At 41.2% G+C, this 18,319-nt stretch overlaps 1 protein-coding gene across 2 annotated transcripts in view; it reads right to left on the reverse strand.

The window, feature by feature from the left end:
• Window positions 1-18,121, reverse strand: part of FAM168B (family with sequence similarity 168 member B) — a 23,197-nt gene extending 5,076 nt beyond the window's left edge. Inside the window, exons 1-6 of one of the 2 annotated variants that reach the window (XM_039556669.1) lie at window positions 18,055-18,121; window positions 11,390-11,470; window positions 7,827-7,910; window positions 3,692-3,834; window positions 2,596-2,773; window positions 1,239-1,368 (exon numbers count right to left, since the gene is read on the reverse strand). In XM_039556669.1, coding sequence (XP_039412603.1) covers window positions 1,256-1,368; window positions 2,596-2,773; window positions 3,692-3,834; window positions 7,827-7,910; window positions 11,390-11,459 — 588 coding nt within the window. In that variant the 5' untranslated portion in view covers window positions 11,460-11,470; window positions 18,055-18,121 and the 3' untranslated portion in view covers window positions 1,239-1,255. Of the gene's footprint in view, window positions 1-1,238; window positions 1,369-2,595; window positions 2,774-3,691; window positions 3,835-7,826; window positions 7,911-11,389; window positions 11,471-17,482; window positions 17,504-18,054 lie in introns of those variants that run through there. The other variant, XM_010405471.4, reaches the window with a different exon arrangement.
• Window positions 18,122-18,319: the final 198 nt, after the last annotated feature.

The raw sequence follows: 18,319 nt of genomic DNA on the forward strand, positions 1-18,319 counted from the left end.
TGGCAGAACACACTAGCATTGCATGCACCACACTGATACACACATATATCAACAAATGTTAAGTGTTAAATAATGTTACCCTAGCACTTATCCTGCCAGCTGACACGTACAGCCCTCTGGGCTAACAGCACACTACATGGACTTGCTCTTGTCATGTCCAGTCCAGCTTTCTGTCATCACTACCATTGTGTTTAATGTAGAAGATGCAATATTAAGAAGGTATTTTGTGCTAAATTTAATTACCAGCAGTAACGAGTTTATTCCCAGCATAATTTTCATTTCTTATATTCATGTAATGCAAGACTCTTGGCTGAAATACTTCATGTGAAACACTTCAGATCTGCAGACAGCTATGTAGCACCACAGCAAAATGAGAAATGGCTGCTACATTACTATCTCAAAGGGAATAGTCACCTGCAATCTCAGAACTCTGTACTTCTAACTGCTGAAACAGAAATCCAGAGAAAGTTAAAGTTAACTTTTGTCATAAACTAAATTGACTAAAAGTGAAAATTTCAGGTTCAGTTGGTCTGACAAGCCATTATTTCAAATGAAGCTGTTTTCAACTTAAGCTAAAAATAACCAAGCAAACAAGAAATGAAGTGGGTATCACAAAAACATTAGTCCTCGTGTCAGTTTGACACAGATTACACCCCCAAAATCCACCCCACTTTATAGCAGATTTCAAAATTCAACTCCTTTTCTTGAAATCCATGATCTAAATTTTGGCTCACACTAAAAATGCTTTTTCTATGCTGACTGCACGCAGTATGAACTGATACTTACCTGAAACAGAGTGAATATACAAAATTATTTCAAGGTTATCTGTTTCAGCAGCTTGTGAGGAATACTTGCTCTGAGCAACGCAAAACACCTTGCCTACATATTTTGCCGATCACAGGTAAGACTACAAAGTCAAATACATTCATTCAGGAATCACAGTACTGCTGAATTCAACAATGATTCCAAAATACTGAATATATTTAATTCCAGACGTATTTTAATTAGGCAAACTTAAGGCTCATTCTTTCATATTTGACAATCACGCTTCATGAAATGATTCATGACTTGTGAAGACACAGACCACTGAAGAAATCCCAGTAGGATTTTTGAGTATTCCTGCTCAACTGGAGTATTGTAGAAGCACCCTCCATTGCTTATCATTTGCAAAATGTCCCCAAAAGAACCTGCAATGCTGTTGTTTGTAATAAAGATTAACTGCTTTCAATGTAACTTACACTGACTGCCAGGATGATCACCACTGTGGGGGCACATAACTATAGGTTGGTGTTCCTGGAGCCCGATATGTGGGCATAGTAACTGGATGAGGGGCTACTGGAGTTGGGGAATGAGTTGTCAACAAAGTACCTAGAATGAAGAGAACAGTTTTTCAGTAAGCAAAAATTCTAGTAGAGGAGAAAAAAAAAAAAGGGGGGGGGGGAGGGGGAGAAAAACAACTTAATTTTAAAGACAGTTACAACTTGTTCATCTTCAAAGTTACCACTATCATTTTGCACTCCAGTCCCAATCTTCTTCAAGCCTTTAAGCAAGGGGGCCATTTTAGCCCAGTGGATGTTTAGGCCAAGGCATACAAAGATATTCATTACTCAAAAATAACTCTAGCAGAAACCCTGCAACATAAGCAACTCTTCCCACAGCAGGCTTTACAAGCCATTAAGAATATTTGATGGTAGAGATAACTTGACTGATAATCAGAATAAGTTAGCTCTTGTTTGCACTATTACAGATAGGCTTTGTCCCCATGAATGAAGCTCTAATGTTAGTTCAGTTTGTAACACCTAACTCCACTAGTTTTGAGGTTTCTCAAATTAAATTGTAATTTTGACAGGATAGAAACCAGAATCTAGAAACAAACTTATGGCTCTTGTTTTTTCAATTTCTAAATTAGTGTCCCTTGAGTGAAAGTGGACTTTTCTTTGTGAGTTAACACCCAGTGAGTAACAAAGCATAGCACCCCCCTCAGCAAACACACCGAGATGGAACTGAATTATTGGTTAAACACCATTCTCTCCAAAACACTACCACTAAAAGAGTTTGGCAATAGGAAGTAGACATCCCCAACCATTTCCCATGGCACAGAGAACCTGCAGGTACTGCAAACACATGAAGTGTTGTATCTCAAGACAAGGAAGGTCTGTGATACGAGGGGTGGGCCCAAAACACTGCATTTTCCTCAGCTCTAAGAGGCTGCTGCTTTCAACTGGCTCAGAGAAATGCATTGGGAAGAGGAAGTCACACTTTTGACACTGGTATGACGAGATGCAAAGGGTGTTAAGAGTAAGTGATATTCTATACAGATATGAAGAAAAACTACTAAGTCTCATAATACCAACTCTGAAAAGAGGATGTGGTACCTCCATCCTTAGAGGTGATCAAGGTACTGCTGAACAAGAACAAACCCTGACCCAGCTGGGCTCACTCAGAAGACACTGCACCACACAACCTGCTAAACTGACATTTGTATGATTCTGTCAAGTACACCTGAGGCATCACATTTTGTAACATAGCTGTGCTCCACCCCGGGCTCAAAGGAGAGCTCCACTGAGAAAAAGTAATGGTTGGAAGTGCACACACCTGCTGACATTGCCATAGTCGTCCCAGCCACCATCCCCATGGTGACCCCGTTCCCCCTGGGCGGCGGGATCGGAGCAGGATACATGGTTGCTGGCATTCCATTGGGCTGCACGACTGTGGTGTGGTGGATTACGTGGGGTGGTGCTGCATATAAAGGCTGTGTGTAGTAAGTGCCTTGCTGTTGGAGAAAATAACAGTACATTAAGGAATTACAGTGTATCTGCTGGGGAAGATAAATGGTATCTTCTTTCACAAATGTATCATAAAATGAAAGTATTACTCTAAAGATGCAATGAATTTGCAGAGCAGAAGCCAAAACATTAATTTTAACTATTACAATTGTGTTTCACTCACAGTGTAACATTTTATCCCTTTTTAAGGCATTTAGAATAACAAAGTAGGGACCTTTGTAGATGCTGGCTGTACCTTCAACAATAAGGGCTCATTCATCATTCATTCTCTTCATTTTGATTCTTTTAGTATATTAATCCGTGACAGAATTCCTCATTCCTTCACAACTTTTTATTCAGTTGCTTTTAGTAAAATACCCCAATGTTTTTGGCAAATCCAAGTACACTAAGCAGACCGAATAAAACTTGTTAAGTGCTTATTAATACTCTTCAGCTACTGCTTACATGCCAGGTGAGTTTCCACTATGAAAAGGCAAACTTTCCCCAAAATATCACGTTTATTAACGTATCTTAATTCTACCCTTTCCAATAGTTTTCAACAGCTTCCCAAGCATGAGACTTGGTAAATCCCTGAAATCACAACAGAAACTCCATTAAAAAAATTGTGACCATTTTTGACAAAACAAAAATCAGGATATAGGTAGCTATAGGATCCAGCCTGTTTTGGTAACTACTGAATTTAGTGTCTCTTCAGTAAGTGCTGAGTAACTGTCATGCAAGAGAGAGTGTAAAACTGCACACACACACTAAATCACTGTATTAAGAATTCTTATTGTAGGCAGCTACAAATTCTCTCCATCCACAAAGAAATGAACGTGATGGAAAGTTGGAAGAGCTCACACAGCTATCACAGGGACCACACACAGCACTGCCCACAGAGGCATTCTGTGGCTCTGCCCACGGACCTGTGCATATGGGTTCTGCTGTGGGTAGGCACTTCGGACTGGGTACACAGCAGTCTGGTAGGGGTTCGGAGACGACGAGTACGGCGGCACTGCTCCACTGGTGGGTGAACAGGACACTTTGTATGGGGTGCCTGGCGTATAACCTGAAACAAAGGGAAAGCTGCATTAAAACGTGGAAAACACTCAGCAGCACGATGCTTTCCAAAGTCAGGCACAACAATTCTCATATTTCCCAACTCCATAAGCTTCATGTGAGTACTTCCTAAGTTAGTCCCAATATCCAAGCGTAAGTTCTATCATTTACCTAATACTGGCAACAGTCTGGAAATAGTATTTGACTGTGTCAACTAAGTTAACTGTGCACTTGTACAATTTACTTTTCAAGTCTATGGATATGGGGCAAAAAGTGCATTTTCATAATAACGTATTAGGCAGCATCCCTACATAGGGGGACTTGGCACATGTAAGTGTCAGTCAATTCTCCACACAATCCCAAATTGTACTGGCAAAACACAGTAGCAGTCAACTAACCTGCTGTAGGAGATGACACAGCACAAGAGTAAGAATTACAAAAGCCAGAATCATCTAAAGACCTCATGATGGATTTTTCAGAGAACAGAGACAAAATCTGCAACCCCCTACTTCAGCTTACTTTTATTTCTATTTGTTTTCTGGCATTTTCTGAACTGCTAAAATAAACATGAAATGCTCTACCTTTAAAACACAAACACTGCAAAGTTCAGTGCAACTGCAAATCAGACTTGGAAGGCACTTAAGATCCTTAATTCTTCTTTTTGAGTATTATATATGTAGACATATCCTTAAACATCACTTAAGAATTGTTTTTATGCTTTACAGTAAGACTTCAGATGCCATCAGAAAGTGGTTGGCATTCCTGTTACAAGGCCCCCAAAATCAGTTTGCCTTGTAAATGTTTGGAACTGTTGAATTTTTACAGGGATAAGTAGCAACTGCCGGCTCAGACCCTGCCCAAAGACAGCTTTTCCATAATTTCTCCAGCCCTCATCAGACAAGGTCTCAGGGTCAGAACAAGGGCTTGGAGAGGCGTAGAGGAAATTGTGAGATAGATTATATATATAATGTTTCTGTGTGCTACACTCCCAAGATTATTCTGTTGCCAGAGTGGGAATACAAACACCTCAGCAGCAGCATCCAACAGGAGTAACATCTAGGGTAGCAAACAACAGGCATGATCTAGTCTGGAGAAAGCACCAAGGCCCTCGCCTGTGCTGTTTTGAAAACATCTTGGTTCTCATGCAGGTCCTACCACACTAGGAGACACAACATCCACAGCTACAATTTGTAGTTAGTTGGAGTTGAACAAACTAGTACCAGGGCAGGGCAAGGCAGAACAGACACTTGGTAATTACAGGAAAAAAATGAGACTATCAGAGTAGAGATTAGGTTGATTTTAAAAACTGTCTGGAATGGGCTGACTTCAATACAGAGAACAGATCTGAAGTTGCATAGCAGAGAGAATGCTGGCATTTGTGCTGTCAAAAATCAGCCTGTGCAAACAGCATGATGACACATGACCTTCATTCTTCTTGAAGAAGTCTGGGCTTCTGTTCAATTTCATTACACCCTTCAAACTAAAAGTTGTTTAGCTTACAAAGAAATAGTTTCACTGTTTCTTTTTAATAGAATTTATTACCTTTTAAAAAGCTGCACCGCAGCACTTACTCTGAACTCTTGCTTTTAGAGATCCTAAGTATTTCACAGATACAGCATGGTGAAGAAGGAACATCTATTAGTATGGGTAGCTATTTGTGGTGAAAACCCCAGCTACAAAATGCTGAACATGAAGAATCACTACAACCATGTCCTCAGTGAAGCCCACTCTCATTCTAAAAACCCACTGATACAGCTGCACAGGCTATTTCTCTTTCATTCTTGCAAAGTGGTAAATCTGCACAAGAGGTATTCTGTCTTCCCAATTATTTTTTTTTTCTCCCTTATATGGAGCAAAGACCTTAACAGTAAATTACAGGGTAAGTCAAAACCACAGTAATTTAAGACAGTTACCTTTTAAAACAAGTACCCTTTCACAACAGCAGTGGCACAGCACATTCAAATGCTGCTGTGTAATATGAATTTACAAAAGCTTTGATTCTACAAACAAGAGGTTACATCAGAAAGGTTAAAAAAGATATAAAAAAATCCCAGCTGTTAGTACAAAGTACTCCAAGTTGTTATCTGCCTGAATTAGAGGTCTGTACATTTTGAACTTTTGTTAACAGCTTAAAGAGCAGCAAAAAATTAAAGCTATTCTTAGTTCTGAAATAAAAGCTTACTTCCTATTCAACAGCAAGAAAGACTAACAATACTAGTTTTTTAAAAAATTAACGACATTCAATGACAGTATACAACTTCTATTCATCTTTATTGCTTTTTCTTAGAAGTGAAAAAGTTCTTTCTTTGACTTTGCTATATAGCATGAGCCATATTCCAAGATTAATCAGTGCAAACTAATATTACAACATGATTAAGTCTAACAGGTCAAGAATCTTCCCCAGATTTCCCATGATCAGTGAAATTGATTCCATGCAGCTTGGCCTCATCTTCCTGCAGCAGGATTTGCAAACTGCAACCTGTACTAAGACTGGAGCTACCTTTTGGTTACCTGACCCTAGAATCAAAGCCTACAGCTACTCCTCAGCACAGCTGCAGGATATATGCAGGGCAGCACAGAAGGCAGTGAAACTGAAACCACCTGAGAGCAGTAAAGACAATAATAAAAGCCCACACAGGGTTCTGCCCCCTGAGCTAAGAGTTCTACCCTGATGGGAACTACTCTTCCTTGAACGTGGCTCTCGGAGTAAGTTCTGAAGCAATCCAGTGCAGATGCAAGCTGGCAGCCCCAGATACGATACTGGCACAGTGGCAATACCTAGCCATGGGATAGATTTTTTTTTTTTTTTAGTTCCTGGAACTTACAACATTAATCTGTTTCCTTACCTTAAATTCAAGGCCAAAGACAAGATGAAGTCTGAGTCTGTACTCACTATGCCTCCAAGCAGCAAACTGAACAGTGACACAGGTTGTACCAACCCACAGAGTTCCAAGGAAAGCTACACACTTCTAACAGGTTCTGCAGGCACACATTTTAGATGAGTCTTGCCTCAGTAATTGCTGACACACCCTCAAGAGTCTCCAGGTAGTTAAAGTCCATCCATTACAAACACTGAACTTCAATACCAAGCAAGCTTCCACAACATAAGCCTCCCAATTTCAAGCAGTATCCTTTCCTATTACCATAAATTAAACAAGTGCATTCACAGACAAACTTGGTTCTGAGGATGCCCAGCTCTACATTACCAAAGCAATGTAAGGAATTCCTCCCTATACAAAATAACCATAGGGAGAATACTGTTGTATCAGGTGCACGTTCCTGCTTTAAGTGGAAATTAAATGCTACCAGTCTCTGTTTTGTTCCAACTATCAGCACATTAAAATCATGTTCTATTTGGGAAAACAGAACTACACAAAAATAACTTTGATGAAGGCCTTGTTTTCCATGTCTGTTTTTCCACCTCCCTTTTCCAAGGCTCATCCTATTCCCTTTCTTAAATAACACCCATGTAAGTGCAGTTACGTAAGGCCTTCCCCTGTATCCACAATGCTCAATCAGTTCTACCCAGCAACCAGGCTTTCCAGACCATCAGCTTGTGCAAGACAATTTTAAGGGCAGAGAGAAGCCAGCAAGCTGAACTTGCAAAGATACCATTTAAGAGAGGGATGAAAAAGAATAATTTTGAGGATAACAGACAGAAGAAAAAACAGGAATCTGGAAATGACCAGTAGGATGCAAAGCAAGCAGAACCATGAAGGAAGCAGTGAAGGGAAATGTAATGCAAACCTCAAAGATCATCCAGAAATACAGAAACAACAGCTAAAACATCAGCTGTTCCCTTCTTGGAAGGTGCATGCAGTATGACTTAAGATTATTATAACTTTAATTTATCAGATGATTCCTTACAGGTCATACTCAAGGTAACATAAAACTTATCCCACAGTACAAGTGTTATTGTAAGCCCCTACAGCTTTTCCTCATTCTTGCTTCTAACCACTTGCAAATGTCAGGTTCTTGCTCTGACATCCCAATTCCACATACCTGTTTGGAAGGTAGGATTTGCTCCAGGATACATATTAGGGGAATAGGCAGGAGCAGCCGCTGCATAGCCCATGGGGAAGCCAGCTAGAAGAAAGAACACACCAAAGTTATTTTCTAGACTGACTTTACTCAAAGTTCTCAAGGCACATGCTTTACCTGAGGCAAGCAAACAGACACAATCCCACCTCCTCAAACAAAACAGTGCAATCCCCTTCTCCCAAGCCCCCTGAAGATGAATGCTAAGTGAAGGGAACAGCTATGGTTTCACAAGTCCATTCTCTCTTACACCCCTCTTTCAGCGATCTCCATTGGACAACTAATTGTTAAGTTAGTTGGAAAACAAAGTTTTGTGTAACTGTCCTGCACGCCTCCCCCTGGGGAGATGCACATTTAGCACTTATCTGAATGGACTTTTTCACAGAAATAAATCCCTAAAAGTTAGAGTGACTCTGACTCTCCAGATCAGAGATATCTCAAGTAGAAAGTACAAAGCAGTAGTAGTCCAAACTGCTTGCTGAATTTGACACATATTTGCTACTACACTTGGTATCAAACAAGCTCCCCAGTTTCAGACACACACAGTGACAACAGTAACAAGTGATTCACAGAGGTATTGGCAAAATTACAGTGAAACATTTCCACACCAGAGAACACTGTGATATACTCCAGTGTAAGGCACAACACAGCATTTGCAAAAGCTACTTATTGGAAAGACATGAAGCTTGTTTAGATTTAGTAAGTGAAATTTCTGAATTAACAATAGCTATTAGTTTTCCCAAGAACCTATTTACATTATTCAAATCTGTAAAACCAAGTGATGTCTGTATTCAGAAAGATAGACTTACTACCACATTCTGCTCTCTACATAGAAAGATTTCAGCTTCTTCAGATAAAAGGCAATTAATATTTGCATATCCACTGTCAGACTCCGAGCTTAGTTTTAAATTGCTGTTCAAATCTGAAGGGCATTTATTTCACTATGAATCCCAGAGTCCTCAGCAATTACTCCCAACAATAAGAATTACTTAGCTCAGGACTATATATGCTAACCTAGTTTTGTAAAGCACTCTGTAAACATATCAAGTGACATACACTTGGCACTACTATTAGGTGGTCAGCATGGATAAGACTAAGAAAAGCATTAGGCTTAAAAATTGAAGTTAAAAATAACATATCCAAGTCGTAACAACTTTTCAGAGTGTAAATAGCTCTTCAGTTTTCAAACTCACAAGCTGCTGGTGGAAAGCTTTAGGACAGCTTTTCCTTACTCAAACACTACACATCTGCAACAGTGCATGTGGGAAACATTTTCAGTCCTTTCTTTCCTCCTTCACAGCTTTAGCTGCACTGTGGAGCACTGAGCTACTCAAGAAACAGGTCATTTGTGAAAAATGTAACTACAACAAGCAGCAGCTTTAGCTTCTACAAGGAACTTCCATCCATATGAGAACATTTGAATATTGATTTCTTGCTGCTGTAAAACTATCCAACAGCCTGAAATAGGTGTAATATAATATAAACAGTTATTAAATATGCAACAGCTTTAGAAACACATTGCCTTTCAATAACGCATTCCACCTACTGCTGCGTTCCTCACTTTCTATTACCATGCAACCCATGTAAATGCAATGATTCTGAGTGGAGAATCTGCAGCTTTTCAATTAGGAGAAGCAAAGAAGGGGGGCTTAGTCATGCAACATTTTTCAAAAAAATCCTAAAATGCAAGTCTACTTTTCATTTTAGATAATGTGCTTTGTATTCATCCCACAATCTTAAAGCCTGGACCAGGCAGCTCAGCAAACTATCTAATGGTGTAACACATTATTGACTAAGCTGAATTTAAGGGTCCCAGTGGTGTGAACTGACCAACTAACTGCTGTGAGGAAGAATTCTAAGTAACCACATTGTAGCACGATACTTAAGGCACTTCTGTAACAATTCTATTTCAATTCCATATATTTTAGTTATGCAGACTGGCAAATATAAAGCACTTCCATAATTTAATATATAGTCTAGTATTTATAATAGTATAATAAAAGATAAGAGACTGCGATGTTGTTTAAACTGCTATTTCTGAATCTACAATAATATTTTTTCCTAAATAAAGGTACAACTTTGTTTAGTATAGACAAGAGCCTTGATGCAATATGTAGATTCTTACAAGCACAAATGAAAACCTGGTTAATATAAATCTGGGTTTCGAAAATAAATAGAGCTAAAGATATGAAGTTATATTCAAATAATCCATAATAATCTTTATCTAAAGCAAAAGAAAAGCAATCTATTACAAATACAGAAATAACTGTCCCATGCATTTTATTAATTAGTAAGCCTCTGCTGCTTGCCTTATTGTAAGATTACTACAGCCTTTATAACTCAGACAGTTACAGAGAGTAAAACCATCCTGCAGGACTTATGGTTACATAGTGTCAGCTTTACAATTTATTACTGCACCATTCCAGTCACTCAATAGACTTAAAAACATTTCAACACATTTTGTGTTTTCCCTTACAAATACTGTAGAAATCAAGAAAGGTGCATTCGTTTGAGAAACATGAAAAGCAAAAAATTAAATTAAAATGCTTTTGAGACAATCAAGCCAATAAAGAGAATTCATTTATGCACCACTATTTAGAAGGAAGAACAGAGAAAAACAGAACAGGAAAACAGGAACTCTAGTGCATTATCCAAGGTGAAAAACAGATTTAAGAATGGTAAATACCAGTAGGAGAATATAGTACAGCTACCAAGAATATAAACAGTAACAGCACAGAGTAATTTCTGCCTCCCAACACAGACACCAACTAAATCACAAAACAGCATCCCTGTAAAAGCTAAAGAAGTTTAACTTCTTATGAAATACAAAACTGAGCAGAAAAGACCCTCCAGCCTCTCCCAGGATGGAAACTCCCTAATCTCAGAGATAACAGAAAAAAAAGGCAGCATCAAGACATGCTGTTTGAAATGTCTCCCAGAGGCACACAGGCTTCTCTTCAGCCCTCCTGGAAAGTTCTGTGCAAATCTAATTTTGCCTCATCCAACTTTTAGACTATGGAGACATCAGAAATGAAGCCACCTTGCACACACACTAGGAGATGTGGGGAAAAAACCCCAAAACCTCATGAGAAGCTTTAAGTCAACGAGAAACAGATAAAACAAGAAATTAAACGTATTTCCATTTCAAAAACATTTTTGGCCATTTTCTTGGTCCCACCTTTGATGCCATGCTTAGGGCAATCAGAGAACAGATAGCATGAACAAGAATTAGAGGATAGAAAGGTTAACAGTGCCAGTCAACTGGCAGCAGAAATAGATTGCCTCCTCTTCTTGCAGGGCGTAATTATTAGAGCTCCTAAAATAAGCTGCATTGGAAGAGATACTGAAGTTAGAAATATAACAGAAGAAATAACATCACTCTTGAAATGTCATTTTTTAAATTTAAAAGCATCCTAATCCCAATCCCAAAACAGATTTACATGAAGGCATTCCTAAGTGACTATTTCTTCTTGATCACAAGCAAAGAGCATTGTAACCAAAATTTGTTAGAAAATAGAGTTGCTTACCTGGATAACCAATTCCTTTGGCATTTGCATAGGGAACCCCAGAAGATCCAGGGCTATACACAGGATTCATGATTTCAGTAACTGAATCAGGAAATAAAGAAAAAGAAAACCAGTATTTACTTAGGTATAAGGAAAGCTTGAAACCTCAACAACTAACATGGAACTGGAAACTGAGGAAACATATTGGAAGAAAAAGTAACAAAGGAAAAAGCAGCAATTGCGCTACTTCTCAATATTAAAGCTGTAGCTACAGGCAGGAAATAATCACTGCAGGAATAAGTTTCAAAGCATCCCAAGCCTCAATCAGCTAGAGAATGTCTCAGGAATGAAACATTCCCTGTTGCAGAGCACACTTTCAAAATATTTCCATTGCCCCGAGCTCCCCCCATGACACGCAGATCCATAACCCACTGCAGGAGTTCTCATGTGTTGGACTTCTCCCCTCATGCCACCTATCAATCACTCAGCAGCTCTCTACCATCTATCAATCTTGCTTTCTTTCCATTTCTTCCTTGAAGCCTCTAGCCAAGGGATGCAAATACTTACGGTCTATTCCTACTGGCATTTCGAACCTGGCATTCCAGTCCTTTACCAGCACTAAATTATCATTATTACTACAGAAGCAAGTGGCAAAAGACTCTTGTGCATTGAGACAGCTAGCCCACATTTCTTCCTTTGTTTACTTACTGCCAAGTTCTTCAGAGCCTATGACAAGCCGACAGTCATGTCCAGTCATTTCTGAATGATGCATTCACACAAAAACCAGGCTCCTACAGCCAGCATCACCCACACGAAGAAAACCAAATCCCGTTTTAAAAAGAACCTTGTATGTAAACACCAAGGAAAATAAAATTGCATTGGAGATGCTTCTCAAGTGCCTCATACAGGAATACTGTTTGCAACTACTATTACAGAATTTTAGAAAAAAAATCCACATATTTAAAGCTCAGTATCGCCAATCATCTGACTTTCTGCATATATATATATATACACATATATATATATATATATATATATATACCTACACACACACAGATTTACCACTTCACAGGGGAGGTTTATGTTGGATATTTGAAAAAGGTTCTTCCCCCAGAGGGTGGCTGGGCACTGAACAGGCTCCCCAGGGCAGTGCTCACAGCACCAAGCCTGACAGCTCAAGGAGTGCTTGGACAATGCTCTCAGGACATGGTGGAATTCTTGGGTTGTCCTGTGCAGGGTCAGGAGCTGGACTGATTATCCCTGTGGGTCCTTTCCAACTCAGGACACTCTATGATTCTTCCTGCAAGCACCCAAGACAGAAGGGCAGCCTATGAAACCAGACTTTCTTATTAACTGCTAATAGCTGACACTTGAGCTACTTCTCCAGATGCTATCTTACTTCAACCAACAGGGTGTTAAGCAGTTTAACAGTTTAATGAAATTTTGTAAATAAAGTTTATTAAACAAGGAAGTATAATTACACATGCAGTACCTTAGTTACAGAATATGTTATGGCAGGAATCCAAGTGGAGTTTATCAGTATAGCTGCACTGATAAACCTGCATTAAGCGACTCTGTAAAGCATAAATAATTTGCTTTTTAAAGGAACACTAAAAGCAGCTCTGTGCCAAGAGAATTAGCAGCACCTAGTACACAACAGATATAAAACAGCCATTTGTGCAAAATTAGGAATCACTAAGTGCTGTCAGAAAGTTTATTATCAGGTTTCACAACACACTCAATATGAGAGAATTACAAGATTCACCAGTTTCTCGGGCTTCCTCCCCTCCCTTTCCAATAACATTAACTTACATAGAATTACTGTTTCGTTCAGATTCATACTTGATTACACATCAAGAAAATAGAATCCACTGAGTTAAAAACCAAACAACCTGCCATTTACATCACTTAGTATGAATAAAGTTCCCCAGAGCAGCATGTTTAAATCACCTGACCCACATCAAGCACTATTTGAAACAAATCTCTTTGAAACTGTTCTACAGCAAGCTATACTTCAAGTCTAAAGTGCTATACTCCACTGGAGCCCTGTGGAGTTTTAGCAGCATTAATTCTTCTGTGCCATAATCAACAGGTGTATTTTGCTGGACCAGCATTTTCTTTTAGCAAGGCTGCTCTTTTCTCCCATACTTTTCTCAGTGTATCCTTCTCTCTAAACTATGACTCTCACTTTCTTGTAAGCTTTCAGTCTGTTCCCTTTGTATCTCCCTGCATTTTCTTCTCATGTGCATTTCTGCTCCTCCTTCAATGTCGATTTTGTTACATTTTGTCTCTAAATTTATAAAACCCTTAGGGGCTCAAGCTTCACTTTGGTTTCAGCATTTCCCAGTTATGGGGTAAAAGTCTTAAGGAGATGGATAAACCTTTCCACTCAAATAACACAGCGCTCTCTCACACTCTCATATCCTACAAATGTGCTGCTCCTCCTCGCAGTCTCTACAGCAATAAGGAGAAAAAACTCTGGAACCTTCTCACCATTCTGAATGGCAGTGAACAAAAAGAGGACTGTCAGGTGGCAAATCAGCAAGGGTAAGGGCCTCCTGTGAACATTTAGGCAAAATACACAAAAACCCCAACTATTAGAAATATTAGAAGACAATGACTGCAGAACCACACATGGACATACACTACAGGAGATGCCTTGAAGAGAAACCACACAAAAATGAAGAGTTAGAGAAAACGGATAGAAAATGTCAGACAACTCAAGACTCTACCTCAAAGGAAGTACACACTGAGAGAGAGGAACTCCACTTAAGTAAGGGGAAAAAAAATCCTATGGCACTGGTAGCCTCAAGCTGTTCACTTCCACTTCAAATGAATCCATGCTTCCAACTTCACATGCGTACATACACACAAATTAATTCAACTTTGGTGGGACAGGTATGTACTTTCACCACTCCTGCTTTCACTGCTGACAGACAAGTCAGAGCCACCAGCCTACACAAAGTGCTTACAGTCTGTAACACAGACAAAATGCCAGACCACTTCTAATTATAAATAATTATTTTCAGGTCTTCTCTGAAGGACCCAACATGTGTAAGTATAATTACATAGTATTACCCAGTGGTTGCAATCATCCTACTCTTACCATAATTTTACTTGGAAGGGCATCTGTTATACTGAGATGTGGAACCTTGCAGTCCACTTCCCTGGAATGCTTCAAGTCCACATCAAACACTAGGGAGGACTCGTATAAAGCAAACCCAAAGAATCAGTGTCTTTGAACTGCTTTGTTGGCATTCCCTCCAAAGCATTCTCATGTTAATGGATATGCAAATAAGTGTCTAGAGTGCATCATCTGTATATAAATTGCACAGAGCTAACTGTATATGAATTACTCTTTCAGCTGAAATGAAGGCAATCTTACTTATTAAAGATGCTCTGATTAAAGACTGCACAAGGATGCTGGGAAGTGCAAACCTTCACCTTTCACTCTTGCCAAAGCCAGGCAATCAAACTCAGTTTTCATCAGGCCTGTTAGATCTCATCTAACCAGGACAACCATCCTCCTCTTAAATCCACATTTTGGGAAGCTGAGCACAAAGGCCAACCACTAATGCTGATGCTCTAGCACTCCCAATTGGATCTGCTTTGCACACAGCCTTTCCTGCTACACTCGGAACAAGCATGTTTCTAGGAAACTCTGCTTTTAAAAATAATTTCACAGAGATTAATGTAAAAACCCACAGATCAATGCAAACACTGAAAGACAAACTGCACGTTCCTTTGCAACACATGTATTTTCTTACTCCTCATTTTCAAAGTTGTGCAGAAACACCACTAGAGTAAGATCTACCGAATGCCACTTTGCGCTCATTTTATGACAATTCCATCACAAGAGTTGGGGAAAAATCTCCAATTACCTTGGCTAAAGCACTCTACTGTGGTCCACTAACACTTTCCTTCTTGGATCTTAGGCAACTCACACTAAGTCATTTCAGTGTTTAACATCTATCCATTCTGGAACACTTTCAGAATTTCATTTGCTATGAAATTGTACAAATGACCCAGTTTCCACTACTAAGTCACCATCTCAATAACGTTCTACATTTTACCCATTTGACTTCTAGTCAAAGCATAATACAAGTAAAATACATAAGTGCCTGGTAGCTCGTAATGTAAGAAAAGTAATTTCCACTGCTATGTAACAAAGGAAACAGCTCATGACACTTCAGCTCTTCAAATAACTGACAATTAAAGTCTCAGTTACATTATGTTCCGTTAAAACTTCAGCCACCAAACACGCCATTTGATGCAAATCCAAGGCCAAATAACAGGCACTTTTCTCACCATTAGTTTAAAAAAGGGGGCTCATATTATAAAGCCCAAGACAAGGCATCCCATGCTGTACTGGTATTAGCAGGTAGTACTTAATTTCTTCCATCCATCCAAGACCTCAAAAAAGGTCACTGAGTTTTCCCAGGAAGGAGGTACTCGCCCTGTTCAGGCTAGGGCAGGGGTTTATGGTAGCCCATGACTGCAGGCAGCTGGAATCAATGCTCACACAGAACTGTTGTGCAGCTGGCAAGCAATCCCTGCACTGGGACCCCTCGCTAGGCTAGATCAGCTAAGCTGGTTGCCAGGATTCTGGGGTCTGTTGGAGGATTTTTGGATAAAGGATTGCTAGTTTTCCACCTATCAGCTTGAGAGAACTGAGACACATCCCCAAACGGCCAAGACTAGTTCCAGGGCATGGAAGAGAGCAGGACTGGACAGTGACAGGACAGACTGAGGCTGCAGAACCACAGCCTAGAAAAGAACAGCTAACAGCTTTGCTCGAAGTTCACACATGAAGTAAACTACAAAGCTGGAACTATCATCCCCAAGCAAGTCTTCCTCCCTGCTTGAGTTACAAGATGCTGTCATAGAGAAAGAATAAGACACCTCCAAGCACTCTTCTATGTTTTGTGTGCATGCATTCTTTTTTCCTAAGACTAAAAAAGGAATGGAGCAGTTTAGATTCTCCAATCTATTTAATTAATAATTTAATGTAAGACTGAATACAACTCTCCCCTGTAAGCCAAGGGTGTGTTAGGATTTTTTTGCTATGTAAAATACACATACAGTAACACCAACACCACTTGTACTCAGTATCTGTAAGGACAGAGACAACATGACTATATAGGAAAGACTCAATAGTTCCGTATGTCATTCACAAAAAGAAAACCTACACAAAAAATTTAATACTAAGCTCCTGCTTGTGATCCAGTTTCATTTGTACATTGTGGCATTGCTCTAGTCTTCATAATATCCCAGAACATTACCAAAACCTTTTTTTCTTCAAAAAAACCCCTTCTAACTTGTGAAAACATTAAACAAACTGCCCAGCATTTCTCAACGTCTACAATTTCTGTTGTTGCTATGGCACAAGGGGATAGAAGTTGCCAGCTCCAATCCCTGCATCTCCTGTGTAACTTTGAATTTGTATATATTCTCATCTCAAACAAGTCCTCAAAACATCAAGTCCTTACTGTAAGGATCACAGAAGCCAGTCTACTGCCAAATTTAGGGGAAGTTACCCAACTATGAGAAACAGAGGAAAAAAAGCAAATTGGAAGAATATAACATCACTACATGAAGGAATTGTATCTAGAACTTTTTAGTTAAACCCCAGAGCTCTGCTTCATCCTAAAATCCTATAAAGCATTTTTTCATTAAATTAATTTTCAGTTTATTCCCTATTACTTTCTGAAATAACATGAAACTGTCACAAACCACAACGAACACAGGATTTCCAAAAGCCTCCTAAGCCCTCCTCCTTTCTAACCTCAGAGTTAAAGTGTGTAATTACCACCCCAAACGTGCAGGGAAAGGGTGCGTTCTATGAGCGTGGAAGTTTTATGACACTGACAATTACACATCTTGCAGCAAAATCACATCAGAGCAGACAGAAAGTCTGGTCACAGGAGGTAACATGCACACTGCGATTCAACATTCACGAACAAATCAAGTCCAGCTCTTCTGCCCCTGAGAGCTGGGTGTCTGCCCTCACTGAATCCCTGACTTTTTACGTGTCTCAGAGCATTAATTTCACCATTTGGCTGGTGTTTATACGGCTCCAAAGGATGGAGAAAAGCACCGCGAGCCCGTTTGTACCTTTTGCCTTTCTGCCTCACAAGACACCACCGAGGGCTGAGATTCGATTGCCGCCTGCAGCTCACAAAGGTACGGAGCAGACCGCACACGGGCCCCCAAGCCGCTTTCGCACGCAGCTGCATCCACTGATGCTGCTGATTGGGGAATCCAGCCGGCCGGAGCCCTCATGACGACAGGCTCGATTTTTACCAAGTTCCCACCCGGACGATGCTGCGCTGCCATCAGCGAGCGGCAGCGCCGTGCCCTGAGCACGCCCCGCTCGGCGCGGGGACCCGCGCTCCGGGCACACAGCGAGCGCCGCGGGGGCCGAGCGCGGGAGGCCGCGGGCCCTGCGCAGGGCGCCGGCAGCGGGGCCGCCGCAGGTACCTGTTACGGCCGGAGCCGCGCGGCCCCAGGCGGCGCCGCAAGTTCCCCTCCGCCGGCCGGGCCGCAGCGCCGCGGGGCCGGGGCCCGCGGCCCGCACCTGTCCCGGGATGGCGGAGCGGGGCTGGCCCGGATGGCGGCGGGCCCGGCGTCCCTCCCTGCCTCCCCCCGCGGCCCCGGGCGCGCCGACGGGCCCGGCCCGCACTCACCGTGAGCGGCGGCGCTGCGTGCGGGCGGCGCGGCGGGCGCTGGCTGCGGCCGTGCGTGCGTGTGCCCGCGCCTGCGTGCGGAGGTGCGCGCCTGTGCGTGGGTGCGTGCGCGGCCCCGCGGGCACGGGACGGGACGGGAGGGGGCAGCCGCTCCGCGCCGGCCGCACCGCACAACTGCGCACCGACCGCCGTGACGTCACTTCCGCCCTGCCGGGGAGGGGGGAGGTCACGTGCGCGGAAGGCCGCGGGGCACGTGACCGCGCTG

This window comes from Corvus cornix, chromosome 9 (genome assembly GCF_000738735.6).
Source record: "Corvus cornix cornix isolate S_Up_H32 chromosome 9, ASM73873v5, whole genome shotgun sequence".
NCBI classification, from domain to species: domain Eukaryota; kingdom Metazoa; phylum Chordata; class Aves; order Passeriformes; family Corvidae; genus Corvus; species Corvus cornix.